The 22703-nt window shown below is 44.1% G+C and overlaps 1 protein-coding gene across 3 annotated transcripts in view; it reads right to left on the reverse strand.

Moving 5' to 3' along the window:
- TEDC1 (tubulin epsilon and delta complex 1) overlaps positions 1–19849 on the reverse strand; it is a 188079-nt gene extending 168230 nt beyond the window's left edge. Inside the window, exons 1-3 of one of the 3 annotated variants that reach the window (XM_084637024.1) lie at positions 19649–19849; positions 17501–17579; positions 10366–10568 (exon numbers count right to left, since the gene is read on the reverse strand). In XM_084637024.1, the coding sequence (XP_084493150.1) occupies positions 10366–10568; positions 17501–17579; positions 19649–19771 (405 nt within the window). In that variant the 5' untranslated portion in view covers positions 19772–19849. The remainder of the gene's footprint in view (positions 1–10365; positions 10569–17500; positions 17580–19648) is intronic. The other 2 variants (XM_084637025.1, XM_084637023.1) reach the window with 2 other exon arrangements.
- Positions 19850–22703: the final 2854 nt, after the last annotated feature.

Below are 22703 nucleotides of genomic sequence, written 5' to 3' on the forward strand. Positions count from 1 at the left end.
AGTTATGGGGAACTATAGCTACTCAGCACTTCCATAAATTAAGCCCCATTCTTTACACTGGACAGAAAAAAACATTCTTGCACACAGTCCCTGACTAGGCAGCAAATAGCCTTTCCCAGTGTTGTACACCCCAGCTGATCCTGCAAGAGCAGTGATGCTAAGATATCCATTCCAAAGACTGCCGTGAGAAACTATGATGCAAATTCACAAATAATGAAACCAAAAAAGCCATGTTGAATTTTACATATTTAGAAACAAAAGGAAAAAGTCCAAAAAATGGGCACCACATTTTAAAAGGCAAATATTTTTCTTTAGAGAGATTGTAAACAATACAATTTTAAAAAAAAATAATAAATTAGAATGTTGGCTGCTGCACAGAAGTGGCAGCACAAGGTTCCCAGAAAATTCTTGATCTTTCAAGGTGACTGTCATGGCCAGATGGATGCCCCAAAGGTCTGAAGCACACACCTGCCTTTGGAGAACTTTTACAATAAACCCCACCCACCTTTCGTTGTTTTCATGTAGTGGTGAAGTATTTAATAGTGTTCCATTAGTAAGCACTTACTACAGTACAGTAATGACGTAAAGCGTATCAGCAACATGAATGAAGGGAACCAGACATGGCTAAAGGCATGTCTACACTACAATCTTAAGTTGACTTCTGTTAGGTAATTACTGTGATGGCTGATGTCCACACTATGCTCCTACACTCAGTTACCAGGAGCACTTCCAATGACTGAAGAGGAGCAGTGGGGGGGGGGCGCTGATAGGCACAGTTCTCAGCTCCGCACAGCTCCCCACCTTCTCGCCTCACCAGTACCAGCTGATAGATCCACACCTGGAGTCCAGTTGGCTGCTGTACTCCTGGCAGGGAGCAGGGACCCCAGGAGGCAGCAGGGCTCCCTGTGGGGAGCGGGGAGCCCAAGCAGCAGCCCAAGCCAGAAGCCTGGGTGGCAGCCCAACTTGGAGCAGAGACCTGTCAGCAGCTGGACTGGGGAGCCTGGAGCCAGCTTTCTTGACAATTTCACAGCTACAGCAGAGCCATGAAATTGACAGCCAACAGCCAAGGTGAGGAACCCAATGTCCATAGGGACACTACGTTGCCCGAACTACACCAACATAAGCCCTATGCCTCTTGTGGAGTTGGAATTATGTCGGTGTAGTAGGGAACTTACATCGGCGGGAGTAAGGCTGTAGTGTAGACACTGACATAGTTAGGTCGACATAAGCTGCCTTTGGCAACCTATCTCTGTAGTGTAGACCAAGCCTAAGTCAATGGTTTTCTCTGAATGATTAGGTTTCTGTTTTGCAGTTTAAAATATTAGATGAAGGATAATACATCATCTCACCCACACACATCAAGCAATTCATTGTTATGTTCCTCACTGCAACTCAGCTACATTGCTCATATGCAATATGTATTTTATACTACTCCAGGGACACGCATTTTCTCTCATATCACTATGCAGAATTATGCTTGGAAAGGTTTACAAATCCCTCAAAATTTGGTAATGGTCCCACCAAAGCATTTATAGACCTTGTTAAAAGCTGGTAGGTTTTGAAAACAAATGTTTAGTATAAATGGTAATGCTTCTTTTTTGGTGTTCATGGAGGAAATGTTTAATAATTTAATACAAAAGATAATTCTCAGATAAAAATTACATTAGGATGGAGTTAAAGCTGAGAATATTTCGGTGCAAAAAAAATTACCAGAAACAAGGATTACAAAGCCAGAAAATTCAGAGATCAGGTTAAACTTAAAAGAAATCCAAACAAGTTAAGGTCTGCAAATGCTCAGTTCAGGCATCAAAATAACACTAACTCAGCCCCAGTATTGACACCATGCGGGGGAGGGGGACAGGGAGGAGAGAGCCTCATATGCCTTTAAAACTCAGTTTCATGTAAATCACACACTAAATTGCTTTAACCTCTATATTAGAGTGAGATAGTATCATAATATAGTTATTGCATGGTATGACTTTAGATGGTGTATAGCTATTCCCAGGTCAGGCACTAGCCTCTAAAATCATGTGGAAATCCAGCTGTGGGAGAAAAGGAAAAAATGGTAATCAGAATGTTGTGATTTTATGTCTGATCTCTCTCATGAACTATTAAGGCTAGCAATATGTTTTAAACCACTAAAAAGCTAGAACTCACAGCATGTGATGCTCTGCATATGCATTAATATGTGCACTAGTAAAAGTTACCTTCGTGCAAACAAGCACAAAGATTTCTGAAAGTTTGTACCAATTTCTAAAAATGTTTGAAATATGTCAAAAGCCTAAGTCTATAGCAAATATGATTTCTCAAAGAAAACCTTGAAGTCTCAAAAATAAATAAATAAATAAATAAATGAAATCACACGAGTAAAAGTGCAGACAAAGTACCTGACAAGTTCTGTAAGAGGAAAACATTTTCATTCTCTGGTCTATGAAACACCTGAACAGAATTCCCCAAAAATTCACTTCTGGGATGGTAAAGTAGTCTCAGACCAAATGGAATTTTTTCAGACATTTAAAAACACCTGAAAATAGGATCTTGAAATGGAAGTGCTTCCTCAGCAAGAACGGCACTGTGCATTTAAGTCTGCAAGCTGCTGAGAACTCCGGCCAAAACCAGCTACACACTTTAACATGTGCTTAGCTAGAAGTACGTGTGTAGTCCCAGTAAAATCAATGCAGTTACACCACAGTAACCAAGAGAAGAATCCAGCCACTTTGTGTTTATCTTAAAGACATAACAGAAAGTCAAGAACAGCTACTATGCTTGTTCAAACAGAAATGAATGTAAGTTTAAACATTTTGCACTTAGTGACAAGCCCATCTAGTGAGGCAGACATGAAGGGCCCACCCTGTCAAGGGAAAAATGCAGTTAATCCCTAATTACTCTACAATGACAAGTCTTTTAGATTTTAGAATTAAATTCTGACTACTCTACCCAGAACAAGCTATGTCTGAATCACAAATGAGATCTGAAGCCCACTAAATAGCTCATGATATGCCAAACACCATACATATCAAGAGCCAATTATATTAATTCCATTCATTTGGTCTCAAGCTATTGCTGTATGACTCTTCCTTCTTTGCTGTTTCTTAGCAACACAATTTTGCTCTCATTTGCAGTGGATAAAAATGGGTAAATATTTCCACAGACTCCAAAGAACATCAGACCAATTATTTATTTAAACTGAGACACTGGTGTGCATAACATTTTCCAGACAAACAACAAAACCTCCACAAGGAGTTTACAAGCTAAGGCCCCAATCCAGCAAAGACTTATGCACATGCTTAACTTTGAACATATTTACATTTTTTCAGAATCAGAACCTAAACGATTTCTAACACAATAAGCTAAGCAGTGGAAAGGGGCTCAGGGAGGGTTATAGCCAGTAAGATATTGTGAGGTCTTCTTATTGTGTATGCTGTCATATACACAATCTTTTATAAATTACATTAAAATTTGAGTGGTAGCTGTGTTAGTCTGTATCAGCAAAAAGAACGAGGAGTACTTGTGGCACCTTAGAGACTAACACATTTATTTGAGCATAAAGCTTTCGTGGGCTAAAACCCACTTCATCAGATGCATGCAGTGGAAAATACAGTAGGAAGATTACACACACACACACACACACCATGGAAAAAATAGGTGTTGCCATACCAACTATAATGAGAGTAATCAGTTAAGGTGAGCTATTATCAGCAGGAGAAAAAAACCTTTGTAGTGATAATCAGGATGGCCCATTTCCAACAGTTGACAAGAAGGTATGAGAAACAGTAGGGGGAAAAATAAGCATGGGGAAATAGTTTTACTTTGTATAATGACCCATCCACTCCGTGTCTTTATTCAAGCCTAATTTAATGGTGTCCAGTTTGCAAATTAATTCCAATTCAGCAGTTTCTCGTTGGAGTCGTTTTTGAAGGTTTTTTTGGTTGTAGATTGTTCTTTTAGGTCGTAATCGAGTGACGAAGGAGATTGAAGTGTTCTCCAACTGGTTTTTGAATGTTATAGTTCTTGACATCTGATTTGTGTCCATTTATTCTTTTACATAGAGACCGTCCAGTCTGGCCAATGTACATGGCAGAGGGGCATTGCTGGCACACGATGGCATATATCACACCCATTTTTTCATGTTCTCTGTGTATAGGTCTTCCTACTGTATTTTCCACTGCATGCATCCGACGAAGAGGGTTTTAGCCCATGAAAGCTTATGCTCAAAGAAATGTTAGTCTCCAAGGTGCCACAGGTACTCCTCGTTCTTTTTATTAAAATTTAAGACAGTGGCCAGTAATGATCAGGATGGCTAGCAACCAACAACAGGAACAAGCTGTTTAACTGCTACAAAATAAAACCAGTAAGTGACAGAGGAAAAAAAGAGCCAGTTCATTTCTGTTTATTATTTCATGTTCTGGATTTTTGGTTTCTGTTATCACTTTTTAATTCACCATCTTTGTAGCCATGGGATTTTCCATAGCACCAGCGAACATGGAACCAAAATGAATCATAGCGTGTGCGATTCGCTGATTTGCTATCCAGTGGTTGCCATGGGGATGTAGTACCAGAACCCCAGGTTCCCCTCCAAATCCCTAGAGGGAAACAGCCTTAGCACACTTTCATTTAATAATTCCATTGTTCTCTGCCCTGAAAGCCACAGCTTTTCTAGGGCTTTGGGGTTTTTGTTTTTGTTTTTAAACCTAGAAGCATTTGCTAGAGAACTCTTGCAGAACCAGAGACTATGAAATCACAACATGAGACTGAAACCCCAAACTGAGAAGGGAGGGGATTTTCCAGTAGACTGTTTAAAATCCATTACTTGTTTTTGTTAAATCCATTCACCCTGTGAAAGATTCAGCCTTCATCATTATTATTATTTATTTATATTACCTCAGCCTAGGAGGCCCAATCCTGGATCACGATCCCATTTAAGATAGACACTGTATACACACAGAACAAAAAGATGGTGCCTGCCCCCATGGGCTTACAATTTACCCAAACTCTCTACATCTCAGGGCTCAGAAAGCTTACCTCCCCAATTCTCTAGACCTCCGAGGGGTTATCAAGCAGAAACTGGAAAGACAAGACTTGATATCTGGGATATTTCTATGATAAAGACAAGCAAAAAGAACTTTTCAGGCCTTCTTTATACACAATAAAGAGCAAGTTGTGTCCCCTTTGCCCAGCTGCTCTACCTCACAAATGGGAAGACTCTGGGAACTAGAGGATCAGAATTATCAAGGATTTCAATGCTTTTGATGCAACTGAAAACTCCCCTGTGAAGAGCACGGGAACTATCTGTGGACATGTCAACATTAGAAGCACTTTACCAGTATAGCTATACCCATATACTATATTAGGCCGGCAAAGCACTCCTAGTGTGGACACAGCTTATATAAACAAAGCTGCCCTTTTACAGGAATACCTTACCCCACCACCCTCAAACAAATCTAGCTATCCCAATTAAAATGAAGTTTTGCTTTTATAATTAGGTCCACACTAGGGATTTCTATCAGCACAGCTACGTCAATCAGGGATCACAGCTCTTAATACTCCTGACCAATACAGCTATGCTAGTAGAAGCCTGTAACGTAGACACAGTCTGTATTTTTATGAATATTGTGGAAACCTCTATTTGATTATGAGTGTGTGACTTCTATAGAGAAGCCTAAGGGTTAACTCAGTCCTATGAGGCTCTGTAAGACCACAGGAAGGCAGATAATGAGGGTGAATTAAGCCCAATCTCCAATACTTGATGAGAAAGATAACTATCAGTACCAGTGGAACTGGTGGATCCAGCTTGTAATCTTCCTCGTCTATAGGGTCAGGAGGAAGTTCCAGTTGCTCTCTTGGACAAGAGAGGTGATGTGACACCCTATTAGGTCACACAGTCCCTGGGTATCATGCACAGGCATTTCATGGGCACCAATAGGAAGGTCAAAGTTGGGTTGTGGAGGTCCCCAAAGGATGGGGCACCTCCAGTCCCAAGGAGAGTGTCCTGGTTTGGGTAGGGGATGCTGGTTCCAGGAAACTCTTGACTTCCTGTCTGTACAGATCTTGTTGGTGGAAGCAAGGATGGTTCCTCCAGAATATCTGATTTTCCGATTATAAGAAGCTCAAATCTCGCTCAATCAGCAGTGCCAATGGTTCTGTCAAAGTTAAGTCATGGCTAGTAGACAGGAAGGGGGTAGACTTCTCCCAGAGCCAGTGTCTCTTGGTGGAGTCAAAATCTCCCTGGTGAGGTTCAGTCCTGACAACCAGTGCAGATCCAGGAGAACAAAGACATTCACTGAAGTGGTGTATCTTTCCATTCTCCTTGGGTCACCCACGGGTTTGTCAGCCCATACAGACAGAGCTGAAGTAGGAAGGTTCTGATTTGGCAGATCCACAAGGGACTGGGATGGTACCCCCAGTGGCTAAGGCTCCTGACGGATGCTCTTTGTTGGTACTAGCAGTCCAAGGTCTCTTGATCTGGACAGTACTGCTAGCAGTGGCACTGCCAGTGCAGAGTCCGGTAGCAGCGGAGCCTTGCTCCTATGCACCTTTCTATCATCAACATCCTAAGCCTTTGGAAGCTGGGCATGAAGACCTGCCCGACCTGGACGGGGTGAGCGTGGGATCTGTCCTCTTTGGAGTGGACTTCGAAGCGGATCTCCTCTTGTGCTTATGAGACTGTGCCCTGCTCTCCTGCAGAAATCCTGAGAGGTTCCACAGGTGTAGTCTCCTGCATTAGACTTCATGGTAGGAAGTGTGCTCTTTGATCACTCTGGCCAATGTACTGCAGGGTTCATCCAGCCTGGGTCTGATTGAGACCTCTTAGCCTTCTCCATTAGGTGCTTTTTAAGCCAAAATGCTTGCACCTATCAGTTCCAGCTAAGAAAGGAGTGACAGGTGCTGCACCTGCCAGAGATATGCACTTCTCCCAGGCAGTACAGGTGGTCATCACTGATCAGGAAGATACAGAGACAGGAGATGCAGCTTTTCAAGCTTGCTATACTGTGCATAATCTAATTCCCATTCTGGGAAGCCAGAGGGATCCCCAGGGTGGGGATTCTAACTACCCACTAGCTATACTAATAGAGTGGTTTCCAAGGTGGTGCCCGCCAGGGCATTTTTGTTCACCCACAGGACACCCCGCTGCCAAAATGCTGCAGCCAAGTGCAGCCACCAGAGAACCACCCGCCAGAATGCCGCCGAGAAGCGTTGCCGCTTCTCGGCAGCATTTCAGCGGCGATGCTTCTTGCCACTGCCACTTCTCGGCAGCATTTCGGTGGCCAGTTCTCCAGATGCATTTCGGCGGCGGGGTGTCTGGTACCTGCCACAGTCTTCTGGGAATAGCAATATGCTATTCCCACAGAAAGGGGGACCACTGTACTGATAGAACCATTAACACTAATTACACTAAAGATAACACTAATAAACTTTGAAATATTTACAGGTTTGAAGACAAAGGAGAAGTTCTGGACACTAAAGTTTCCAATTCAAGCCATACAGCAGTAAGAAGGAACTGAAGAGGTGGTCGGTTCACCCAGTGCTACTCCATGGATCCTAGATGCAGAACACAAGCAGAGCAGGGGTGCAGACACGGATCAACAGACACTGCTTTCAAAAGTTCTCAAGTCTCAGGTGCATGGAGCACACATGTACCCATAGTGGAATGCACAGAGCAACCAGTTCTCAAAGGAGGCTAAGTTTACGTAAGGCAATATGCTTTAAGCCTTAAAGCTTTTGTTATTTTTAACCTTTTCTCTGTTTGTGCTGCTCCTATAATAAATAAAGCAGACACTGTTTTGAACAAGCTGTTTTCTGTCATTTCTGGAGAAGATTCCATAGCAGGTGTCAAAAACAGATATGGTTGGTCAACATGGAGTACTGTAGACTGGTGATCCAGTCTAAAAGTGCGGTGAATCAGAGTTCCACTCAGAGAAATGCACATATAGGTCTGCCACTTGAAAAAAGTACCCAAAAAGAGATTACAGATGAAGTTCACCCCAAACCATAACATCCTCCTGAAGAGAATAATTTTGACATTTCTCTCTCTCTCTCGTTGAATATTAGCACTACATTTTTAGAGCTGGAATAGTTATACACACGGATGTATCAAGACAGTTCTTGTTCACAGTACTCCTTGAAGTCATGTGTTCCTTTTTTTTATTGCTCTTGATGTTATTTTGTTTAATGTCAGACCATTCTCTACAGGCCTAATACATGGAATTTTAATTCTTAAAACTACAAATAAAATCAGAAGAGCAAGCCCACATGGATTCACTCCACACAGTTGCTCAAGTGAGCAGGACTTGTAGGAAGAACTTTGCCCATCTAGAAATGCTGATGAACCTCGGACACCCAGGAAGGAGAAGATCAGACAAAGGGAGGGGTGTCGCAGGACTTTTGTTGTCTTCAAAAATCTGTAACTCTCAGAGTAAAGTCTCTGCAGCCAACAAATTCCCTTACCAAGCCTGTGTTCCATCCTTTCCTACCACATAGTCCCCAAAGGGACGAAATTAGAAGTCCAAAGTGCCCACAGCCTAGATGGAGAGCGTGCAAGCAATTGGGAGGGGACGTTCAGGAGGTTATCGGGCAGCAGTGCCCCACGTCCCAGGGAAAGACGTTGGGCAAGAAGTCTGAGCCCAGGAGTGTGCTCTATGGCTAAAAACAGTGACAAGACTCTACCCTGACCTAGTTGGCTTGGAAGTGCATGGGACCCAGAGACTGGGTCCACTCGCATCTCACTGGTGAACATGCAGAATACAACTGGGCCGGTTGTAACACTTAGCACTGGCCATTTTAAAAATTTAGCTTGTGTGTCCTTTGGTGCTAAGAGCAGGGAGTTTATTTGGAGTAGGTATGTAAGTGTGGAGGGAGAAATCACCTTTTATAGAATCACAGGACTAGAAGGGACCTTGATAGGTCATCTAGTCCAGCCCCCTGCACTCATGGCAGGACTAAGTATTATCTCTAGACCATCCCTGACAGGTGTTTGTCTAACCTGCTCTTAAAAATCTCCAATGATGGAGATTCCACAACCTCCCTAGGCAATTTATTCTAGTGCTTAATCACCCTGACAGTTAGGAAGTTTTTCCTAATGTCCAACCTAAACCTCCCTCATTGGTGAGGCCTCATCTGGAGTACTGTGTCCAGTTTTGGGCCCCACACTACAAGAAGGATGTGGATAAATTGGAAAGAGTCCAGCGAAAGGCAACAAAAATGATTAGGGGTCTGGAACACATGACTTATGAGGAGAGGCTGAGGGAACTGGGATTGTTTAGTCTGCAGAAGAGAAGAATGAGGGGGGATTTGATAGCTGCTTTCAACTACCTGAGAGGTGGTTCCAGAGAGGATGGTTCTAGACTATTCTCAGTGGTAGAAGAGGACAGGACAAGGAGTAATGGTCTCAAGTTGCAGTGGGGGAGGTTTAGGTTGGATATTAGGAAAAACTTTTTCACTAGGAGGGTGGTGAAACACTGGAATGCGTTACCAAGGGAGGTGGTAGAATCTCCTTCCTTAGAAGTTTTTAAGGTCAGGCTTGACAAAGCCCTGGCTGGGATGATTTAATTGGGGATTGGTCCTGCTTTTGAGCAGGGGGTTGGACTAGATGACCTCCTGAGGTCCCTTCCAACCCTGATATTCTATGATTCTATGATTCCCTTGCTGCAATTTAAGCCCATTGCTTCTTGTTCTATCCTCAGAGAGAAAAACAAGAAAAACAATTTTTATCCCTCCTCCTTGTAACAACTTTTTACACACTTGAAAACTGTTATGTCCCCCCTCAGTCTTCTCTTTTCCAGACTAAACAAACCCAATTTTTTCAGTCTTCCCTTATCTTCATTTCTTCATTCCCCAACATATTTTATAACACTCGGGCAGAGTTTAGACAGTATCATATGCTAGACCTTGTATGTGAAGTAGAGAATTTTAAATGGAAAGTTATCAAACGTTATTTGTCTGCGCAATTTGTTTGGCCACTGTTTCGGATTTCCCAGTTTCACCAGATCCAGCAGATTCCCACCCAGCCTTAGCTCGCTCCAGAGCAGGCTTTCTGCACAATGACATCTTTTTATTGGTGGAAGCATAACAGTAAATCTCACTACTCCCTCAGGAAGGCTGAAAGTTCATTAGTTACTCAATGAATAGTGATAGCAGCTATTAGGCACTCAAATATTTCTTAAAATGCTATTTGCCACTTCCTGGCATATTCCACGCACTGAGAGAGAACTCATACAGCCCACCCCTTTGCCTAAATTGTAGGAGAACCCACAGGTATTGTCTAGAAAGGGAAAATCCAGAAACCCACAGTTGCGATTTTAAATCCTACTATTATAGTACATTAACAATTGATGGGGTGGGGAGGACAAACAAAAAAAACCTGCTCACCGTGCAGACAGAGGCTTCATCCCTGATTTTCACTCTATTCACAGTCAGTAGCTGCTCCAGCAGGCTGATTCTGTTTAGGAGCCAGGAAAATGCCAGCAGTAACTCCCTGCTACCCTGTGAGCCGTCAGAAGGGAGCTGATAGAATTCTGGCCTGCCATAGCCATGGTACCATAACACTGACTTTACAAACCGAATTTGCGTGCCTGAAAAGTAGAAAAGCAGGAAAATGTGTCACATTGCACTACCCACCCTTTTCCAGGAACAGCTGCTTCCTGGAGAAAATTAACCACATTTCATATCATACTGAGGGTAAGGAGACTGATGTTCTCTGGTTAGGCATGAACAGATACAGTACAGGCAGCAAGAATTCAAGCTTCCCCTGTGCTGCCCCACCCTGACACACTGGAACCACCTCTATAGAGGGGAATAGAAATTCAGTCTCCAGACCCATTCAGCCCTTTGCCTCTCAGAGACTAACAAGGCCAATTTGCAACTGGCTTGCAGCTGGTGGGTGCCTTTCCTACTAGCCACTGGACTCAAACCGACCCTCCTTTCATATGGGCCACCAAACACGCTACAAGATGGCAACTCTTCTAGGTCACTGTTGACCTGAGGTGGATCAAAACCTAGAGATGAAAGGTTCCACAGCCTACTACAAATCTCTGAGCACTAGTGAGCAAATAAAGTTACAGTAGCATACATACAACAGGCACAGCAGGCTGCAGAGACTGCATTTTGTGCTCAGCTATATTCTCTTCTATTTTCCTTCATCATGGATTTTACCTGACAATTGCAATGTGACCTGAAGAGAGGTCTGCTTGCCTCTTTCACCAATAGAAGCTGGTTCAATGAAAGATATTACCTCACTCACCTTGTTTCTCTCAATTACAATGCAAATACTATGGATTGTAAAGCAAGAGTCACTTCACTAGGGGAGAAAGAGAAAAGGTTAAACCAACAAATAAAGTTTCTTCCCTTCCCAAGTGAAGTGTTTCAATATCTCCATGTTGTTTCACCACAAAGCATCAGTAAACCCAAACTCAGGGCCCCACGTAGTCAATGCTTAACTTCCATGTCCTCTATCACATCTGCATGTTCCTCATTTGCCTACTCCCTGTCACTAGCATGATAAACTTCTCGTCTGGTCACATGCATTGTGAGCTTTTTCCCCTGAATGCTGTTGACTAATGAAGCTCAAAATAACATAATGCCTGACTGCCAAAGAAAAAGCATGAATGGAAAGAAACACCTGTGACTCTAGAAAAGTTATTTGTTAATCTTAAAAAAGAATTCCTTGGGGAAAAGTGTCTAACCACATCACTTGAGCTGTGAAATGTTAAGGGAGTTTTGCATGCTAGGGGCAATCATACCAAGCTAAAACACAGCCACTAGAAGCCCGAAACTTGAACGTACTCGTTACATTCGAATAGCACTCATTACACTTAAACAGCAGCACATCCTTAACAGTAGTCACTAAGTAGCTGCCTGCACTGGCAAGAGCTAGTAAATCTACACAGGCAGTAAGCCCACTTCATTTCTCAATTTGGAAAGGAGAGTCTTTAAAAAGTGGGAGGAACCAAGCTAACTCTCAGCAGTGGACTGTTTTGAGCACTATATCAAGAACTGGCCTAACCTGATGACAGTTTGTGAACAAAATCATGAGAAAATAGATGGCTCTGTCACAGCCAAAGTTCTCAACACTGGGCTTAAGAGAAATGTTGAACACATGCTGACTACCCCTGAAGCCTATTTCTATAGCCTTGAACAAAATGCAGAGAAATAACTGTTTTATTGCTGATGGTGTTGAAATTTGGAAGGAACTGAGTGAGATCTTAAAAAGAGAAATATGCAATGACAGAGTTAAATTACAAGCATTAAAAAAAAAAAAAAAGAATGGGACAAACACTATCTCCAGCTCATTTTCTTGCAAATATTTTCAATACTTGGGTCAAACCTGAACTCCTGAAGAAGAGAAGTTGGCTATCGCATGGACATCCAGCAATCATCCCTCCATAATGCCAACCATAATAAACTTCAGAGCTAAGGCTGAACCATTCAAGAAATATATGTTTGCTGATGATGTTTTAAAGAAAGTCACATCAGTGACTTGGTAGAAGTCACTTAAGCACTTGGATTTAGAGACTGTTGAAGTGATAATCTCATTTTTAACTGCAGTAGCTTCTTCTGCCGGTGTAGAAAGAATATTTTCTTCCTTTGGACTAATCCATTCCCAATTGAGAAATCGTTTGGGACCTGAAAAAGCAGGAAAGCTTGTTTTTCTTTTCCAGATTATGAACAAACAGGAAAATGAAGGTGAAGACCACTGAGTTAGCTGCAGAAGCCAATATTTTACATTTCTCATGTTGACTTGCCTCACATAGTCTATTTAATTTTTGTTTTTGTTTTTTTTTAATTTCATTTAATTATTTTAGTTAAAAACAATTTTAACAAAAACAAACCTGATTTTAAAAAACATACATGTTTAACTAAATTCAAAAATTCATATGCTTGTTTTGTTAAAATAGGATGTTTGCTGTTGAAGAAAAAAATCCAGAATCCATAACATTGTTGTTTTAGTTAAATAAAACAATTTAAATATCTGTCTGGTGATGTTCTCCTCCTAATACAGCATGGCAAGAAAATCCTCCAAATACTAATGATTAACCTGTTGAATTGGAGATAGTTCACCTCCCAATGACTTCATAAATATCTGCTTCAGTTACCTTTGGTAAATGAAATAACCAAACAATCATTCGTTTTCTGATATAGCTGTAAAACTAATCTAAAAAGTTTTCAAAATAAATCACTTTCAAAATGTATAGTGTGTACCTTCTAAAAATGAAACCTACATCTGTCTGAGTTGTGAAGAATATGTATTAAGTTTATAAACCAACAAGAATGCACTTTTATGTAGAAATCGATGATTAAATCGACTCTTCCTGACTAGTGATTTAAATCAAATTGATTTAAATCAAATCCACCCTGTTTAAAAGAGTATGAGATGTTCATATGCTATAGCAGTGATGGCCATATAAGTAATCTAATCTAATATAGATAGATGCACTCTGCCAAAAGAAGAGTGTGATAGTGTAGAATAGAGAGAAGAATGCTCCTTATATAGCAGATAATGCTAATAACTGCGGTACAATACCTGTTTTTTGGCCAATACTTTACTGAGGCACTTCATTAAGGTAAGGGAATTTGCACAGAATGGTTCTGTTGATCTTTATAATAAACCCCTCTCAGCATGCACATTTCACTTGAAAAAGACAGTTTAGTGAACACGGGCCAAGCCGTGATACAGCACTCATGTTGTGCCCTTCCTTTTTACGACGCCTGCAGAACCCTTCCAATGAATTACAGCTTTGTATTCAACAGAGAACTACACATTATTCTGAGTTTATGCATGCTAGGAAGAAAGAAATGTGAGTCAAGGCAAGGAATGAAAATGGATGCATTACTTCGTGTGCTCAGGCAAAAACCACCTGTAGAGATGTCACAAATCAGAGTTATTAAGGAAAATTATTGCTGCAGAAAAACAGTTCTGGTTTGACAGGTGAGAATGAAAGAGATACAATAGCTACAGAGCTCTTTTTGGCAGTATCAAAATTGCTACACCAAAAGATAACTGACACGTCAAAAGGCAGATCCCACTGGCATTTTAAGAGTTCATGCAGATTGTAAGCTAATGGAAAGAGCAGTATGAAGGTACTAGCCGTGACTTCATTAAAGTTAATGCCAGAGTTCCAATACAAGGCTGACTTTGACTCACTCTCTAACTTACTTGATGAAGGAACTATTGTTCTGAATTTTGGGGGTATGTGTGAACTTTTTTCCCCCCAGAAGTTTAGGATAAGAAATAATTATATAGAGAAAGAGGGAAAATATTCTCTTCCAAAACAGGATGACTTCCAAGATTTTCCAGCCACTGAACACTGGGGAGATTTGCTGGTGTGGTGTGGTTTGGTTCTAGTTTTGGGTTTTCTGCACAAGTGCAACAGCTCATTCATTTTAAACACACTGTCTGTAGTACATAATACTTTCTAAATGATTTCCCAAATTTGAAGTTATGTACTATCACTCATTAAAAATATGACAATCTTTTTCTATATGAAGTATAAAGTGACCATTGGTCACTCCATAATTACGATTGTTTAAAACAGAAGTTTGAATCCTCCCTAAAATTCACATACATAGTAAAAGTGACTTGAAAACCCATATGCTAGTTCACAAATTGGGGTACAGCCTGTAGTATAAATCTGAGGGTCATTTAATCAAAAGGTTTCAGAGTGGTAGCCATGTTAGGCTGTATCAGCAAAAACAATGAGGAGTCATTGTGGCACCTTAGAAATTAACAAATTTATTTGCGCATAAGCTTTCATGGGCTATAACCCACTTCATCAGATGCATGGAGTGAAAAATACAGTAAGCTGTATAAATATTACAGCACATGAAAAGATGGGAGTTGCCTTCCCAAGTGGTGGGGTCACTGTTAACTAGGCCAATTCAATTAAGGTGGAAGTGTCCTATTCTCAACAGTTGAGAAGAACGGGTTGAATATCAAGAGAGGGAAAATTACTTTTGTAGTGCTAACGAGGCCAATGCAAAAGGATTCCCAAGCCAATCTCTCTCCAAAATGACCAGTTTTTAAAATTTGGAAAGTCTATCACTTTTTTGGAACACATGCTGAATAAAAACACATGGGCAGAAACCACAGGATACTTGTATCCTGGGGATACCCTGCAAGAGCTAGTGTCTGGAACAATAACCAGTTCCAAAACCTAACAATAGAAAATAACTAGAGGTTGTTTTGGTCCTACAAGTGGCAAGGATTGCTCAGACCTCTGGCAATGCGCACAGACTCCAGGTCAAAACTCAAAGAGCAATCTCAGAGAAAATACTTTTAGTCTACAAGGTGCACTGGCCTGGGAGCCAGGAGACTGTGAAATCAAGTGTCCTCCTCCACTGACTGCTTTTAATATTTGTGTGCACTTCATAACTTATACTGACCAAGGCGTGATACTCCTGTTCTAGGGCCAGGAAATTATTACTTTCCCTCAATTTTACAGAAAAGGTAACTGAGAAGTTACACAAAGAAGGGAAGGATGGCCCAGTTGTTAAGGTACTAGTCTAGGTCTCGGAGACCCAAGTTCAAATCTGCTACGAACTTCCTGTGTGACAATGGGCGAGTCACTTAGTCTTTCTGTTTCCCAGATTGTCATCTGTAACATGGGATGTTGTGAGAATAAAGTACATCGATAGAACGAGGAGTAATGGTCTCAAGTTGCAGTGGGGAAAGTTTAGGTTGGATATTAGGAAAAACTTTTTCACTAGCAGGGTGGTGAAACACTGGAATGTGTTACCTACAGAGGTGGTGGAATATCCTTCCTTAGAAGTTTTTAAGGTCAGGCTTGACAAAGCCCTGGCTGGGATGATTTAGTCGGGGATTGGTCCCGCTTTGAGCAGGGGGTTGGACTGGATGACCTCCTGAGGTCCCTTCCAACCCTGATATTCTATGATTCTACACTAAAGATTAGGAGGCACTGAGATACTGCAAAAATGGGGGATACATAATAGAACACTGGTCTTGAATATGGCAGACCCAACTTTCGTTCACTTAGCCATGTGATACATGGGCTAAATCTGTATGCTTGGCTATCCTGCCTGTACCACTGCTTTAACCACTAAACCAGACTGCTTGAAATCAAACCAGAAAGAGACTCCAGGAATCCTAATTCCCAAAGTCCAGCAAAAACTGTGCAACTCACTAGCAAAGTGTGTGTCAACTTTCTGATTACAGGTTCATCATGTGCACATGAAGATCTCAAGTTCAGACTCTGCCAACAACCAATGTGGGAGCAATCAGAGTTCCATATGATGGCATTTCTATTTTCCCAATTTAATATTTTAAAAATCCAATCAACCTGTAAATTAACAGATTAGAGGCCAAATTATGTGTTCAGCTATGCTTTCTGCATGTCTATCCCTATCAAGGTGCAAGAGACACAGCTGAATTGCCTTAGCACATAGGTGCACATGATGGAACTTCAGTGTTAATGTCTGTGCATAGCAATTGAAGCAGCAAGGAAAAAAATGATGATCCTGTGATTAAGGCAGTGGACTGGGAACTGAACCAGGGGGAACCAGTGTTCAATTCTTGGCTCAGCCATGGATTTCCTGAGAGATCCTGGCCAAGTCATTTAATCTCCGCTTCATTTTCCACAACTGTAGGCTACTTTGGCTCTTCAGAAGCCTGACAAGCATAGTTTGACTCATGGAGATTTCAGGAGCCAATTTTGGCTGGTTTGGGGCTGAGAAACCTTCTAAGGCTGTGGGAGGATTCCACAGTCACGTCATCCCTGCTTTAGTGAAGGGGCACACTGTAGGGGATCACTGGGGGATATCCGGGGAAGGCATAGCCCTGGGAACTAGCACTGCGTCTGTTGTAATGTATATTTAAATACCAACAGTGATTAAGCTCTTTCATTTGACAAGATGGTAAAAGAGCCAACCTGTACGCAAGCTTTCTCTGCAACATGGTTCCTGATTATAGCTGTATTTTACATCCTCTCTAAAGTACATACACATAGTGGATTCCTTCTTCACTCCGAGACTTGGCTCTACAACACAGGCTGTATAGCTCTGAGGCACAGTTCATCCATTATAATCCGCAGCCCTAAGGTAGGATTTAATGGCACTTTACTGTGGAGTCAAGTGTCATGTTTGGAAGGAGAAAATAAGAGATTAGAGAGGAAGTAAAGCTGTTTTCTGTAATTATCTCTGAGCACTCTGGGGACTTGTAAGGCCAATGCACAGTGTAAATGCAACTGCAGTGACCTGTTAGGTAAAATGCACCAAACAAGCAAGAGCCTACAGCTGATGAGAGAACATCCAGCTTGCCTGACTGACACCTCATTAACATGGATAAAACAAGCTGAGTATGAATCAACAGCCATCTTCACACCTTTGATGCAAGAATTAGGGTCAATGGGATAAACTGAGATGTTGAATGGAGTCTGAAGCCCCCATTGCAGGGAATGGGCTGCTGAGGAAGGGGAGCTCTAAGTCCAGCTCAGGTCACTCCCAGAAACAGAGACAAACCTTACAAGCACTGGGTGGGAAAATACTTTATTACCTATGGTATCAAGCTCAGTCCATCCTCCATCATGGATTTGCTTTAGAAGAGAATACAGCAGCCTCCAAATCTGCAAGCTCTATGAAAGAACAAAAAGGAAACATCAGCATTCAGAACAGTTGCCATGTATTTGTCTTTAATTACTCAGCACTGGCCATTGTCTTGTATTGCCCTGTGCTTCCTCAGATTAATGGCAATAACGTGAAGATTGTGCATTCAGCAAAGGAAAAAGTGTTACAGGATTGTTGACTGCCTGGATCAATTTGGCACCTCTCACACACAACAGTACTGCTTCTAAAAAGGCACAGCCACATACTGCACACTTTATACTTACACTTGTACCAGTTCGTTCTGGGATGCCTGAAAGAAATGTTCTATAATGTTGCAGAAGCAGGGGCTTTAGGGTAATTTGTAAACACGAGGCATTGCATTGTGGGCTATTATTACAAGAACTAGCTCAACGAATGTAGTTAGAAGCTAGGATAGCACAGTTACAGACTATGACAGTTTAAGCCTTAAACTTTGAGGCAAGCCAAGGAATTGCAGCCAACATTTGTAAAATGCCTACACAAATACAAAACAGCCTATATGCAGAGGTAGGTCAAGGCCTTCCTGCCAATGGAGTTTCCAAAGCCCTAGTACAGAGGGGGCCTAAGATCGTTCAGGATGAAGGGAGGGAAGTATACTCGGAGTGACAAGTAGAATGTGCTGCACACCAGAGAGAAGTGTCAAGCTTCAATTTTGAAAATAGAAGTTTCCAGGAAATTCTCCAGAAGCCCTGAAAAGTTCCTTGCCTTGGACAAAATTCTAAGTAAGAGAAGACATGGAAAGAGATCATCCGACTGAAAAGAAAGGAAGGGTGGTATGGAGAAAATTTTGCTCTTGGACTTAGAAGATTATTTCCCTCTAACATAAATGAGAAGGGATCATGCATATCTGGCTGTTTAGGCTTTTTATTTCCCACCACGGGAGGAGGAGGAAGCTGGTGTCATTACAGGGATGGCGGACATATCATGACTAAAGGGCCTCAGGTGGGTTATGAGGGTACCTTCATGGTGGGAGGTGAGGAGGTGACATTACAGAGTCAAGGCTTCAGGGGGAATGTAACCATCAGGCACGGGAGGGGGGAAGGTAATTCAAATTAAGGTAGGGTGTGAATTTAGAGCTCCAGAACTATTCCTGAATAACTCTGTATGTGGAGATTCTTAGTACAGAATAAGGGCAGCCACACATCGAGTTATTCAGCAGTTATTGCAGAATATCTCCATGTGTGGACAAACCCTTAGGTGGTGACATTACAGGGATCACAGCAAAGGGATGCCAATGCAACCAGGTGGTAACAAGCTAGCGAAGAACACCATGGAGAGCTGAAGGGCACAGATACACAGAGTTGTACAGATTAGCTATCCAAACAGTATGGAGGAATTATTTGAATTAGAACTAGCAAGTAACACTGAATATTCATACAGCACCATCCCATCCACACACCTTAGAGTGTTTTATACTGCTCACTGTTACTATTGCTCCTTTACAGCAGGCAAAACCGATGCACAGACCTTGTTGCCACTGGGGATTTGTTCCAACCCCACTCACTGGTGTAGCTGCCCAGTGCAGACTTTCCTACAAGCAAAGCTGTTACAAGCCACAGTTTGCACCGTTGCAGTGTGACCTGGTTGCACACAGGGCTGAGTGGCAAACTGTGCTTATATCAGCTGCACCCGTCTCACCAGGGGCTTGCAACTGGGCAGCTATGCCAAAGGCAGGAATACCCAGTATGAAGAAGGCCTGAGAGCACAAGGAAGTTGCCTAGGGTCCCACCACAGGGGGTGATGGTATGGGAGAAGAGATGACATTATAAGGGCAAAGGGAGAAGCAGACAATGTTATGGAGCAGGGGGGATGATGTGGGGTAACGGGGGCAAACCTAGGAGGCGGAGGGATATTGCTATGGGGCAGGGGGCACCGAGAGGGTCAGGGGGGCTGCTGGAGTGCAGTGAAGGGGCATTGTTAGGGGGCAGCGGTGCTGCTATGGGGCCCGGAGGAGCCAGTGATGATGCCTTGGGGCAGCGGGGCATTGCTACGGGGCAGTGGGGGCGGGGGCCGTTGCTATTGGGCCGGGGGGGGGGGTCCCGGCTTCCCCCGCTCTCACCGCCTCGGGCCGGTCGAACTTGGCGAGGCGGAAGGCCTCCGGGGCGGGCCGGCTCCCCGGTGGCAGCGCCCGGCACAGCGCCCCAATAGCCGCCGGCAGCGCCCCAGCCCGGCCCCGCCACATCCCGCGGCAGACTCCGACACTCGCCAGCTAGCGCCGCTCCCTCCGCTTAAACGGCGCCTCCGCGCTACTGCGCAGGTGCACACGGCCCCGCCTCCCAGGGCGCATGTGCACGGTGCGCGTGCGCAAGTGACGAGTGAAGCCACGCAGAAGCCGTCACCCTCGCCTTGCACCCTCAGTACTGCCCTTCCTGGGAGCACGTGGCCACGTGCTGGGCTCCGAGCGCTGGGTCAGGCTGCCGCGGCCCGGTGCCTCCCGGCTGGGGAGTGACTCTTCCCTGCGCGTGCAGCGCTCTGCGCAGTGAGGCAGAGCCCAGCAGCCCGGAAATCCCGCAGCAGGGCTCTAGCGGGTCGAGCCCAGAGCTCGGTGCCAGGCTGGCCTCTGCTGCTGCCCTGGGGGCTAGACGTGTGCAGAAGGGTTTGCAGGAAAGCCCAGAGTCTGAGCTCATGTTACCTCAACAGCTGGGGCTTTATGTGGGGCATAAAATAGCGGAAGATTGGCAGTAAAATCACCAGAGTGGGCAAGTTCTCTGGGCCCCATCATGCTCTAAACATTTATTTCTGTGTGACCCGGCAGGTTCCCTCCAGGAGCGGACACAGCTGTGCAGCACCTTGTTGCTGGGACTCAAGAGAGCTGGGGACTCTTGCATACTAGATAGGGCATGTGGTCTGTCCGGGATTTCTTTTTCCTAGGGTATGTCTACACTACGAAATTAGGTCGAATTTATAGAAGTCGGTTTTTTTGAAATCGGTTTTATATATTCGAGTGTGTGTGTCCCCACAGAAAATGCTCTAAGTGCATTAAGTGCATTAACTCGGCGGAGCGCTTCCACTGTACCGAGGCAAGCGTCGACTTCCGGAGCGTTGCACTGTGGGTAGCTATCCCACAGTTCCCGCAGTCTCTGCTGCCCATTGGAATTCTGGGTTGATATCCCAATGCCTGATGCGGCAAAAAACATTGTCGCAGGTGGTTCTGGGTACATGTCGTCAGGACCCCGTTCCCACCCTCCCTCCCCCCGTGAAAGCAAGGGCAGACAATCATTTCGCGCCTTTTTTGTCTGCTGCCAGCCAAAGATGTAAAGGATCGATGGAGTGGGTCAGAACAAGACATAGACCAGATTTGTTTTGGACTCATTTTCCTCCTCCCCTGTCTAGATCACACTGCAGTCAGTCACAGAGAAGGCGCAGCGAGGTTAATCTAGCCATGTATCAATCAGAGGCCAGGCTAACCTCCTTGTTCCAATAAGAACGATAACTTTGGTGCACCATTTCTTATTGGAACCCTCCGTGCAGTCCTGCCTGAAATACTCCTTGATGTACAGGCACACCCTTTGTTGATTTTAGCTCCCTGAAGCCAACCCTGTAAGCCGTGTCGTCAGTCGCCCCTCCCTCCGTCAGAGCAACGGCAGACAATCGTTCCGCGCCTTCTTTCTGTGCGGACGCCATACCAAGGCAAGCATGGAGGCCGCTGAGCTCATTTTGGCAATTAGGAGCACATCAACCACCACACGCATTATCCAGCAGTATATGCAGCACCAGAACATGGCAACGCGATACCGGGCGAGGAGGCGACGTCAGCGCGGTCCCGTGAGTGATCAGAACATGGACACAGATTTCTCTGAAAGCATGGGCCCTGCCAATGCATGCATCATGGTGCTAATGGGGCAGGTTCATGCTGTGGAACGCCGATTCTGGGCTCGGGAAACAAGCACAGACTGGTGGGACCGCATAGTGTTGCAGGTCTGGGACGATTCCCAGTGGCTGCGAAACTTTCGCATGCGTAAGGGCACTTTCATGGAACTTTGTGACTTGCTTTCCCCTGCCCTGAAGCGCATGAATACCAGGATGAGAGCAGCCCTCACAGTTGAGAAGCGAGTGGCGATAGCCCTGTGGAAGCTTGCAACGCCAGACAGCTACCGGTCAGTTGGGAATCAATTTGGAGTGGGCAAATCTACTGTGGGGGCTGCTGTGATGCAAGTAGCTCATGCAATCAAAGATCTGCTGATATCAAGGGTAGTGACCCTGGGAAATGTGCAGGTCATAGTGGATGGCTTTGCTGCAATGGGATTCCCTAACTGTGGTGGGGCTATAGACGGAACCCATATCCCTATCTTGGCACCAGAGCACCAAGCCGGCGAGTACATAAACCGCAAGGGGTACTTTTCGATAGTGCTGCAAGCTCTGGTGGATCACAAGGGACGTTTCACCAACATCAACGTGGGATGGCCGGGAAAGGTGCATGACGCTCGCATCTTCAGGAACTCTGGTCTGTTTCAAAAGCTGCAGGAAGGGACTTTCTTCCCAGACCAGAAAATAACTGTTGGGGATGTTGAAATGCCTATATGTATCCTTGGGGACCCAGCCTACCCCTTAATGCCATGGCTCATGAAGCCGTACACAGGCAGCCTGGACAGTGGTCAGGAGCTGTTCAACTACAGGCTGAGCAAGTGCAGAATGGTGGTAGAATGTGCATTTGGACGTTTAAAGGCGCGCTGGCGCAGTTTACTGACTCGCTTAGACCTCAGCGAAACCAATATTCCCACTGTTATTACTGCTTGCTGTGTGCTCCACAATATCTGTGAGAGTAAGGGGGAGACGTTTATGGCGGGGTGGGAGATTGAGGCAAATCGCCTGGCTGCTGGTTACGCGCAGCCAGACACCAGGGTGGTTAGAAGAGCTCAGGAGGGCGCGGCACGCATCAGAGAAGCTTTGAAAACCAGTTTCATGACTGGCCAGGCTACAGTGTGAAAGTTCTGTTTGTTTCTCCCTGATGAAACCCCCCGCCCCTTGGTTCACTCTACTTCCCTGTAAGCTAACCACCCTCCCCTCCTCCCTTTAATCACCGCTTGCAGAGGCAATAAAGTCATTGCTGCTTCACAGTCATGCATTCGTTATTCATTCATCACACAAATAGGGGGATGACTACCAAGGTATCC

Source organism: Lepidochelys olivacea (assembly GCF_965140295.1).
Source record: "Lepidochelys olivacea isolate rLepOli2 genome assembly, chromosome: 8".
Lineage (NCBI taxonomy): Eukaryota > Metazoa > Chordata > Testudines > Cheloniidae > Lepidochelys > Lepidochelys olivacea.